The sequence below is a fragment of the Hevea brasiliensis genome, chromosome 4, assembly GCF_030052815.1.
Source record: "Hevea brasiliensis isolate MT/VB/25A 57/8 chromosome 4, ASM3005281v1, whole genome shotgun sequence".
NCBI classification, from domain to species: Eukaryota; Viridiplantae; Streptophyta; class Magnoliopsida; order Malpighiales; family Euphorbiaceae; genus Hevea; species Hevea brasiliensis.
The window spans coordinates 2,659,873-2,671,786 of record NC_079496.1 but is presented as its reverse complement, the minus strand read 5'-3'; the positions used below and the strand labels follow the sequence as shown (position 1 = coordinate 2,671,786).

General features: G+C 29.5%; 1 protein-coding gene across 5 annotated transcripts; it reads right to left on the bottom strand.

Moving 5' to 3' along the window:
• Positions 1-5,074: 5,074 nt before the first annotated feature.
• LOC110631944 (CASP-like protein 1D1) lies at positions 5,075-8,315 on the bottom strand. 5 transcript variants are annotated; one of them, XR_009148102.1, is made up of 4 exons: positions 7,959-8,286; positions 6,522-6,648; positions 6,164-6,423; positions 5,075-5,619 (listed from the first exon to the last, which is right to left on the bottom strand). XR_009148102.1 is itself a non-coding variant. In XM_058145000.1 (4 exons), exons 1-4 carry the CDS (start codon positions 8,201-8,203, stop codon positions 5,591-5,593), a joined length of 618 nt encoding a protein of 205 aa, XP_058000983.1. In that variant the 5' UTR covers positions 8,204-8,279; the 3' UTR covers positions 5,075-5,590. The 5 variants fall into 5 exon arrangements, 3 of the variants coding, with proteins under 3 accessions (XP_058000983.1, XP_058000984.1, XP_058000985.1); XR_009148103.1 differs by having other exon boundaries at positions 5,075-5,607; XM_058145000.1 differs by having other exon boundaries at positions 6,164-6,380; positions 7,959-8,279.
• Positions 8,316-11,914: the final 3,599 nt, after the last annotated feature.

The following is an 11,914-nucleotide window of genomic DNA, read 5'->3' as shown; positions in this document are numbered from 1 at the left end:
TTGACTAAACAATAAGTTAGTAATTATTCATTTTTTTTATGAACATAATAATCAGGAAATTATTATTTTTATTTGCATATTATATTTTCTTGTATTATTGGCACCCATAAACTTTATGCTTAGCGCATCGCTTTTGCAACGCGTAGGTACTGAAGATTTGGACAGAGAGCCCAGTAGACCACAGACTGGGTAAGGCTGTTCACAGTTCTGCATAGTGTCCATGTCACTTCACAGGCTACAGTGCATTGGTAGGACACTAGGTCCCATTTTGTATTTTGTGATTTTTGTAAGTTTTGTAATTAAACTCTTATTTTGTCATGTATATTTGAAACCTATGTAATATAATTTTGTATTAATGTAAGTATTTGTAACTTTGTATTTATAAATAACATATGAGAATTTATTTATGATTTGAGCATGATGATGATGTGAAATGAATGGATGACAAATGGAGGAATTGTTAAGAAATTATTGTAAATTGATGTGATGCAAATGGAGTTTGGGAATGATTGAAAACGTATTGGAAGTGTTTTTTTTTTTCACAGGTTCCGAAGAACTCTTTTCTCCATTTTTAGTCGGCACTCTGCCGGATTTTCTGTAAAATTTTTGGAACCTCAAATTAATTCATAATTTCAATAAATAAATTAAATGACATAAATTTCACTTAGTGACTAATAAATGAATAAATAAATAAATCAAGAAAGAGTAAATTGTAATGAAATAAGATATGGTGCTCCAGCACACTGTGTGGCATATCTTGCTCGGCTACACTGTAGACGGGTAAGGGTGTCACAGGTATACCATAAATAGTGGGAGAACATTTCTCCTTTTTTCCAAATTAGCTCGTGTTTCGATTCTAAGAGATTATGTTAAGAAGAGAGGTCATATCAAAGTGACCCAATTAATTAAAAATTTGATGGGCGTTAGCACATATCCAATCTTTTGAGGTGAAAATGACAATAATGGTGTACCGAATGTTAAGTATGAAAGAATGATCAAAGAGGTGACAGGAGTTAAATCGAGCTAGTTACTAGGGCTTACAACCCTTTTGAACTATAAGCTGGAGGAAGTGCTATTTGCTAATGAGTTTCGATAGATGAAATTGTTGCTAATGGGAAAAGTTGAGGCTGAAGTTTGGGAAGCTATGGGCAGTATATATGATTATATTAAGGAGAATGAACAAGTGAAGTATCTTATTTGGAATTAAGGCATGGCACACATTTCCCACAGCCGTGTTAGTTTAGATGGAACTTATAGTTTCTGGGGCTCCTATCCATCCAGGATGAACAATTTTCTACTAAGGCTGGTAGGGAATGATAATGTTCTGATAGTTAAAGTTGGGAAAGGGGATATAAAAAGAATTTTCTATGGCTAATTCCAAGTGTTACATAATGTGAAGAATGTGCTGATAGGAGTCAATCGTAAGGTTAGAATTCTCCAAGTAATGGAACTAGTAATCAAGATAAGACTAAAAAATAAAAAGAAAGTTAAAGTTGATGATGGGATGGACATCCTTGAAGGAAAAGGTGTAAGGGTGAGATAGGACTAAGATTAAGGAATAAGTACAGCATGTTGAAAAGATATCAACGATAGTAGAAATAGGAAAAGAAAGTGGATAAGATCCAAAGAACAGGAAGAAAGCTCAATAGAGCTAGTTATAATGATGAGGATAAGAAGGAATAGGTATGATAGGAACACACTAAGAGATGTTTGAAACAAGTTATTATGAGATGATAGATTAAAGGAGTAGTAGAGCCTCGATCTGAGTGCCAATGTGTCAGAAGTAGGCCACATACTAAGAAGCTTTAGGAAGAAGTCTTGATATTTCCATTCCATAGAAGGAGTGGAAAACGATAAAGTTGTATTAATTAGGTTGTCAGGGAGTACAAATACATTTGCCCTATAAGAGAAGAGACCCAGTTCACTTTCCAATATTGATAAGTAGTATAGGGTACGCTTGACACTTGGATGGAGCTCTACATAGCTAGTTACATAAGATGGACAAGAGCTGGTCTAAGGACCTTAGTAATAACACAAAAGAGATTGAAAATTTGAAGTATCATGGGAGTGAGAAGATTAATAGGTATTGACCATTGAGGTCATAGGACAAGTAAAGGTTTCGAACGAGATGTATATGATAGGTGCTACAGGAAAGCATTTCATAGGATACTATAGGGTAAGGAACATAATTCATGTTTTTGGAAAACAGAGATTATTAAAACAAAGGAATGAGGACTAAAATCACCAAGAGACACGTTAGGGCATAATAAAAGTGAGGTAAGTGACAAAGTTGATTAAAGTTATCAGATATCAAGTCGAGAGTAGTGGAGTTATAATGAGTACTAGAGATGACAAAAAAAAAAAAGGGTAAACGAGTAGTCAGATGTAATGGTTTAGACTCAGAAGAAGGATGGTAGCTGACATACTACGACAGGGGCAGATAGACATAAAAATTTTTAACCATCCATGCAGATCCAAGGCTTAGATGTAAAATTTGTAATGGGTGACCGTGTTCTTGAAGGTTTCTCCTATGAAAAGGGTTATGAGATTTGGAGAGAAAAGACAAATTGACACTCCATTATATAGGACCTTTTAAGATCATGGACAGAGTGAGAGCAGTTGCCTATCAGTTAGAGTTGCTACCAAACCTTTCTCATGTCCATCCAGTATTCCACATTTTCATGCTTAGAAAGTATGTTCTCGATCATTCTCATGTGCTGCAAACTGACACAGTGAAGTTAAATGAGAATTTGATCTTTGAGGAGTAACTAATAGCCATAGTAGACTCTCAGATGAGACAACTTTGATCAAGGCAAATCCCTATGGTTAGTCCTGTGGAGGAGTTAATCTATGGAGGAATGCACTTGAAAGTTAGAGCGGGATATGCGCAGCAAGTACTCGTAAGTTTGATGTGCAATTATGTGTCATTGTTCTGCCTCGTGTAAAATTCGAGGACGAATTTTCTATAAGAGGGGAAGAATGTAACATCCCTAACTTTTAAATAATTATTATATATATATATATATATATATATATATATATATATATATATATATATATATATATATATATATATTCTAACCCTGGTATTGTGGACTCCGCGTATGTACTTTCATTTCGTGGAAATTCAATCGTCGCCTGGATCTGTAATTTCGGGCCGAGCAGATAAGTTACTGGAACCATTTTAGAACCAGGTCAAGATTATAGGCTACCCCACCGTTTTCAGACGTTCTGGACGCATTCTAGTTGTCAGATTTGGCATAGGTAAACTCAAACTTTACATTACTCAATTTTTGCCTTGTACTAGGTTAGAATAAAATTTATAAAATATTCGTGGATGATAAGAAAATTACGATTCCTATTACAATAGCCTTATAATATTGTTAAGGACTGCGAGACAGGTTTATAGAATTTTTAAAGTTAGTTTGGATAGTTTTTGAAAAATATTAGTATTGAAGTTTATAATTGAGTTATCTGATGTTGTGATTATTGCTTGGTTTGGAGGGCCCAGGAGGGGCCATATAATGATGATGAGATATGGGTAGAGTTTAGAAGTATTATTTGAACCATTTTGTAGGTTGGGTAAGTCATAAGTATAGGGAAGACTCTGCCGGATTTTCAGCACAACTTAGGGTGTCTTTGGTCTTTTCTAAACTTGTATTGAGTCAAATATATTAAATAATTATAATGAATTTGTCAGATAAGCCGGGATAGCCTTCCTCCTCCGCCTAGCCTCCGCAGTGATCTCGATTCAAGTTTGTGAGTAAAATATTAATTTTAATTATAATTTCGATATTATTATATATTCAAGCATGCCCATGCATCACTTATAAATATGTATCTATGTAGTTAAATACTAGGCACGTTTTATATTGCATTCATAATTGTTGAAGTGCCATGGATGTTGTTTGTGGTAATTTGGAGCAGTGTGTGTGGGTGGCGTGCGTGTGGTATGGTATTGGATATGGACAGGACGGGTAGACACGGCTTGAGAGACACTCGCTGGGACCCAGTCTTTCGGGATAGACATAGCTTGAGAGACACTCGTTGGGACCTCGCATTTGATTTATTAAGCGAAAGTCCGGCTTGAAAGACACTCGCTAGCAAAGGTTGGATTAAGAGGGCTGTATATGGGATCAGCTCCCATATTTGTATTGCTTGACAGTGTTGGGTGTGTGAGTGCTCCAAATTGCCTTTTTGCTGTTATGATATGAAAATTAGGACAATGTTGCATTTCACTCTATAAGGTGCATTAGCTTTAGATAGTTATAGAGATTATGATTAGAATTTGTATTTTACTCTCTGAGTTGAACGCTCACTCCTGTTCATTTATTTTTCCAGGTTACAGGAGGATTATTTGTTGTGGCTAACCTACTCTTCTTCTTCGCAAGTCCATTAATAGTATTTAATATATTTTTTATAATTGAGTTAAATTTTAGACTCCGCATGTGTTAGAAGCACTTATTTTTATTTTGGACCTGTATTATAGAAGTTATGTTAGACTTGTAAAATTATTAACTGTATACATGATGAGATTGGATGCAGAAGCTGAGCTCCTATTTGAGTTATGACATTTTGATTATATGGAGGGTGAGCTGAGCTCCCCAATTTATTATATATTGTGTTTAAAGGTCGGACGAGTAAAATACTTTCCGTTGAATGGTCTATTTTATGGTCGGATTCTGTCCAGTTGAATTCTTAAAATTGGGCCCAAATGGGCCTTAGAGTTGGGTTGAGTAATAGTTAGACTTACTACGGGCCTAGGGGGCTGTAGGCTGGCCCAGGTCCTAGTGCCGATCTGGCCCATAGGTTGGATTGTGACAGGTGATTTTCCCTTTATGATTTTCCCTTTATGATTTTATCTGCTCGTCCCTCCAAGTTTGCTCTTTGACAAATGAAAATAATAGCTCAACTGATCCTAATGATAAAAACCAAAAATTCTTCAGTTATTTTTGTATGTAAATCCCTTAGGTGACTTGTTTTCTGTCATCTTCTTCAGTTTCTGGTAAACTTGTCATCTCTTCTCAGACAATGCAGCATTCAGGACTCTTCAGTTCCTTCAACAAGATTGGTATGCAAAAGAATAGGTTCTCAAATTTTGAGATTCTTTATTAATTTATTTCTATTTCTACATTTATCATATTGAATCAATAACAACAATTTTCTTCTAATTAAAATCACTGAACTAAATTTAAAAAGTCATATTCTGGCATCCTGCTCATATTTGAAGCTGTTCAAACTTCAAATTTCTACCTCAAACTTAGCTCTTTGGTCTGAGATTTCTTGCTGTTGAAGTATGAAGAAAAGGGCTTGAACTCTTTGGTCTGAGATCACTAGAAGACACAGAACCAGGATTTCTAAGTTCTAGCAGTCGAAGGAAATGCAGCTGTAGATATGGTACAAAGACTGGCAAATCCAGGAGAACCATTCGCTAGAATATTTTGTGGTCTAACACAAGGCTTCAAGTGGATCAGATTGTGTGGGTTTTCTTTGGCCTCATCAGCGCTGATTCCTCTGGGTCTAAATCTATCATCTGAGAGTCTGAGCAAAAACCAGTAATGCAGGGACATACTTGTCGTTATTTTCTTTTTCATTTCCCTGCAGCTTCTGTAGCATCCTCTGTTCAGAATGATTATTTAGAGAAACCAGAGAACTACAAACTTACACAGGAGAAAGACCAGATGCATTTGATGAGAGCTCAGTTTTCCAACAATCAGAATCTCCCTCACCATTAAGCCACTCCTTGAGAAGTTACTAACTTGTTCGTGCACAGGATGGCTTTCCCCTCTCATAACTCAATTGTTAGTGCACATTTTGGCATTACACTTTTTTTAATTATTTATTATCAAAGATATTTTCAAATTAATTTTCACCTATTAAAATTAAATTTCCTTCTCGATGATTTTATTCACATACTTTTCCACGTCGATATATACACATACACACACGTATATGTGTAATAAACAAATATAACTTATAATTTAACCAAACAGAAGGAACTGAAAATACACAAGTTTACAAAATTAAGCAATATAAACAAGATCTCAAGCCATGCACCATACACACAAAACTACATAGAAGATCCAACACTTCTCACAACAATTGGGGTGGCAACAAATGCTTAAAGATTTTAGACTTTGTGAACAAATTAAGCTTTACTCACGGATTCTACTGTGAAGGGAGAAGACTGAAAGCATGATAAGCAGAACTAGAAGAACCGAAGCGAACAATGCTATTGCTATGGAGCTTCCTACATGTCTACAGAATTCATCATAAACATTGCAAACCTTCGTCCATCGTGTGTGGCTGTTCCCCTTCAACCCAATATATGCTACTCCACCGGCTGCACCGGTTGCTGCCGCTACTATTCCCAGAATCAACTGCACCATTATAACATCGTTCAAGTTCATGGTATCCATATCCCTGAATATATATATATCTTAAAGAACGCAACAGAGCAATAATCTCAAGTAATAGTATTAGATGATAATAAGAAGAAAAAAAAAAAAAAAAAAGATTACCACATCCCAAAATGCATAGTGAAGCAAGAATTTTGTTGCATAAATTGGCTTAGCGATGACCCCAAGGGATGCAAGCGCTGTGATGATACTGTACAAGCAAGCAACTGATAATGCTGCTACAAAGTATCTGCACAATGATTGAGCTACCATTAATAGAGGAATTATTGCATGAGACTTCAACACTTTTTATTTTGAACATTAATTTGAAATTGATTTAATATATTGTCAGAATAAACTTAAGCGATATGCTTTTTAATATAAAAAATTTAGAACGTATGAAATTTTTAAATGCAGAAGACAATGGCAATTAAATTTTAATTTCTAATCATCATAAATGTGGAAATCTTTTGGCCAAGCCCCTCTCATTTAAGCAAGGCCATTATCAGAGAAAGCTAGATTTTTCTTTTTTTTTATTTGGTATCTATTATAATTCGAATTTGAGACTTAGTGTGTTTGGTTTGGATATTTATTTTTAATTTTTGATTTAAAATATATTTTTTAATTTATGAGTCAAATTAAAATTAAGTAATTAATTGTTTAGTAAAATTACTTTAAAATAACTTTTAAGTAATTTAAATGTTTGATTAAAAAATACTTAAAAATAGGTTAATTTATTAAAATTATAAAAAATATATCTAATCAGGTATTGTAGTTATTAAAATAGGATAATATTGATATTTTAAAAAATTATTAAAATAATATAGTCTTTTATTTAATTAAAAAATTTCATAACTTTGTATATTAATTTAAACTATTTATTTTGACTAAATATATACACTATATCATCAATTATAAAAAAAAACATAAAGTCAAATATGGGATGGATTTTTTATTTTTTTATTTTTTTATTTTTTACTGATAAGGTTCTTTAAAAATGATTTTCAAAGTAGTTCTTCAAACATTAGTTAATAAAAATTCAAATTAAATAATTCGGCGTATTAATTAGGTTGTTCACCAATCATTTTCTTTTTTTTTTATAAAGAATTTCAGTATCCTGGCCATAAATAATTCTCAGAGGTCTTTATCAAAGTGCAGCAAAATTCCTCACATAAGAGAATGACATACATTTTATGTATAAAATATATAAAAGTTAATTTATTTGGTATTTTATTAATTTTTTTTATTTAATATTGCTTGTCCACAAAACTCTTCTACTTAAGTTCTATGCTACCTCATTTTTCACTAAAATTCAACCACATATCCTAATAATAATCCTTAAATCTCACCAATTACTATTAATTAATGATAATTTTGACAAGTTTTTAGTTGAAAAAATTCAAATTTTAATGGTGAATAAGTGAATACTAACATATGTTAATTAATTAAGAGATTGAAAACTTAATGTAGATTATTAACGCTAAACTTATACGAACTTTCATAAGAATCATTATTTCCTCTAGTTATTAATTGCATGCACACGTATATTAATTTACTCACATGAAGGCAGGTGAGTGATTAAATTTGGCCGCGATAGGAACTCTGACAGGCGCTCCCGGCACAAAAACTGGCTCTGTTTGCTTGGCAGTGGACATGACCACAACAGCAGTTAGGGTGGCTGCAAAAAGTAAAACCCTAAGACCAACATCAACGGCAAAGTAGTCGATGCCCTTAGGAGGAGGATGTGGCACCTCCGACTTGGTAGCGGCTTCTGGGTCGGGCTTATCTGTACCGGTGGACGCCATGAGCTAGGAGGCAGCAGACAAGCAAGCAGATATGGTTGGGATAGTGTTCGAGAGTGGTTTAATAGTCTATTTATATTGGATATGATTCACATCTAATTAAGCCAAAACAAAACTTGCAAGAAATAGAAATTTGCTTGGAGTTCCCTGCACGTCATATGGATTTGAATATTCTTTTTAGCAGAGAAAATGAGATTTGAAAATTTTAATATGAATTTATTAAATGAATGATATATTTTCAGAAAAAAAATCTTGCTGAAAATTTGAAAATTCTTCTACATAGAGCTGAGAACTAGATAAAAATAAATTAAGGGTTCCAAATTTGTTTGATTGTGAACAAGAAAGATTTTCCACCTAATTTGTAGCTTAATAATTGTGATCATGATTGTGGCAATTTGCCAGTATATATATATATATATATATATATATATATATATATATATATATATATATATATATATATATATATATATATATATATATATATATTTTGATAAAAGTTGTCGCTATTAATTTAATTAACATCTTTATATACAGTATGCTTGAGCACCAATTAAACTATGCTATCACATCCATGTGTATGGCTTGATTTCTGCCGTTGAATTTGCTCTCTGGAAGATATTTTACATAGACTTTATCAATCCCATTATCTTTCCAATATCTTTTATATTCCAATTCAATCATCTTCCTCCCTCTAGTATGAAGAGACGTGTAATAATTAGAGCTTCATTGGCTAGATTAATTAATTTAAATCTTTCCATATTTGTATGAATTATATTATCTATCGTGTTTGAACAATTTCATGTTTTATATTTAAAATGAATTATTAAAATTTTATTTTTTCATATATAACTATTTATTTCTTGAAAATTAAACTTTATTTTTTAATGAAATCTTAATTATTTGTTTCAAAATTAAATATTAAAATTGCATAAAAATATAAATCGTGTTTGAAAAGTATGAATTGCGATCAAAATAAAAAATAAATAGTTAAGTTGGGAATTCAAATTTTATCAATATTTTTTTTAATAGACAATTTGTAAATTTTGTTACAATCCCTGAAAAGAGGTTTGTGATATATTTTGGTCCCTGCGAGTCTCTCCTCACCTAATTTTTTTTTTTAATCTTAAAGTGCTTATTATTTAAAAATTAGTTTATTAATAATAAAATCATATTGAAAATAATAATTTCTTTTATTTCAATCAAAATTAAATAAATAAATAATATTTAATTATTTTTATTATTGAGATATTTTATTTTTTTATAAGATTACCCTATGAGCCATAGATCTTTCACTTAATATAAAATTTAAATTCGAAAGTTATTTGACAGGGCTAAGAAAAAGATTATGTATTTAGAAGGTGAAATACATAATCTACCTATAAATCAATTTATATATTCTATTAATATTAATTATTTAAAATTTTTTATATTATTTTTTATACGAGTGGATAATTTCATTTAAAAAAAATATAATACATTAAATTTATACTTATCTTTTTTATTTTATTTTTAATTAATAAAAAAAACCTACAATATATGGTTTTCCTAAAAATTTTGAAAGATTTCTACTATTCAATGATAGCATGAGTCCACAAGCTTATCCCATAAATATACACACGTCATAGTGAGGGGAGCTTATCCTACTATTGACTAACTATAGATACGAGACTAATTGAATATATTTAAAAAAAAAAAAAAGAAAAGGAAATAATTTTCATTCATACGGATAGGATAATTATAATAAAATTTTGTTTTTAAAAGTATAAAATTATGATAAAAATATTTTTTATATCAATTTAATCAATTCTAAAATTATATTATTATCTCTTTATCAAGAAAATTTTTCCATGGAAGTAATTTTTTTTTTCTATTGATTGGAGATCGCACAATTTTTAGTATTTTGAGAGTTCAAATTTATATGATATAATATATAAGTAAATGTTAAAAAATTTATGAATATTACAATCAATTTATTTCTCAACGATAAAAAAATTTTATAATAAAGAGAAAGAAAACTCTTATCTAAGATGACAAAAACTCTCAATAAAAAGAAGATAATAAAAAAAGAAATTTGTAAAAAAATAGAGAATAATGAAAAAAATCAAATAAAAATATCTTACTTTATTAAAAATAAAAAAGGAAATAGATTTACCATCCATATAAATGAACAATAGTAGCCTTAAAAAATTTTTAAATGAAAAAAAAAAAGGAGAAAGGAGGGCTATAATTTTGACCAAATTAATTGAAGGTAAAATCTATAATATATAGTTTATTAATTTCATTATCATCATTATTAAGGTCAAAATTTAAATTTGTATATAATAATTTTTTACATTATAAAAGAAATTAATTATGAATACAAATAGATTTTATTACAAATCTAATTTGTATGGATAGGAATCTCTGGCCTGGGTAATTTTTATAGCTTGTTGTTAAATTTTATTCTCTATTTAATTTCTATCTTTTAATCTTAATTTATTACTAAAAAATTTTTAAATTTTAATTTTGTTTTATGAAAAATTCCTATAATTCCACAAAAAATTTCTCTAACTTATAATAATAATAATTTTATATATTACAAAAATTCTCTAAATTAGATGTGACATTTATAAATATAGTTTTAATACTTTTTAATGGAGTATAAATTCTTTTCTTTTACAAGAAATGATATTAATAATTAATATTTTTTTATTATAAGAGTAAATGAGATAAAAAGATAATTTTATTATTTTTCTAATTTAAAAACCCACTATAACAATTAAAAAAAATTTATGAAATAAATTAACATTTAAATTTTTTTAATAATAAATTAAAATTAAAAAATAAAATATAAAATAAAATTTAGAAATGATCTATAAAATAGCGTCTCTGACCCTGCAAATTTATTATCGCCTAAATACTCGCAACTTTATGTGAAATGCCAGATAGACGAATAAGACGGCCAACCCCTTCCTTTTGCTAATTTAATTGACATTTGCGATTGGAGTGCACCAATTGGTCTAATTGCCAACGTGTCACTAAAAGTCAACTCTCGATTTCAATAAAAAAAAAATAAATATATATATATATATTATTTGAAAATAAAATGAATTAGATATTTTAATAATTAATAATTAATAATTAATTTATTGTTGATAATTTTAAAAATTATTATTTAAAAATAAACAATATTATAAAAATTTAAATTTCTTTTTGAAAGACATATTGTTAACATCAAAGACATAATTTATCCACTGTTTTTACTATTTTCACTAAATGTTTCACTGCCTTTTAACTTTCTTTAATATTGTATTTTCGAAAGAATATTTTAATTATGTTAAAATTAATAAATCGTAATTTTTATAGTAGTAATTAACATTTTAATTTAAAATAGTAAAATTATTATAAAATTTGTAAATTAAAATCTCACATTTTAATTTAAAATAGTAAAATTATTATAAAATTTGTAAATTAAAATCTCAATCAAAATTAAATTAATAAATTAAAAAAAAACTTAATTAAATCTAACCCAATTTATGAGGAGGCCAATTTCTTCGGTGCCAAGGATTGTTCATCAACAATGTAGACCTTAATAATAATAATAATAATAATAAATGCTGCCTTCTATGCCAACAACTTACACTATTGATTTGACTCTATATTAATGTAGTTGATAATAGTAATACTAATTTAATTTTCGTGTACTATACATATATATATATATATATATAT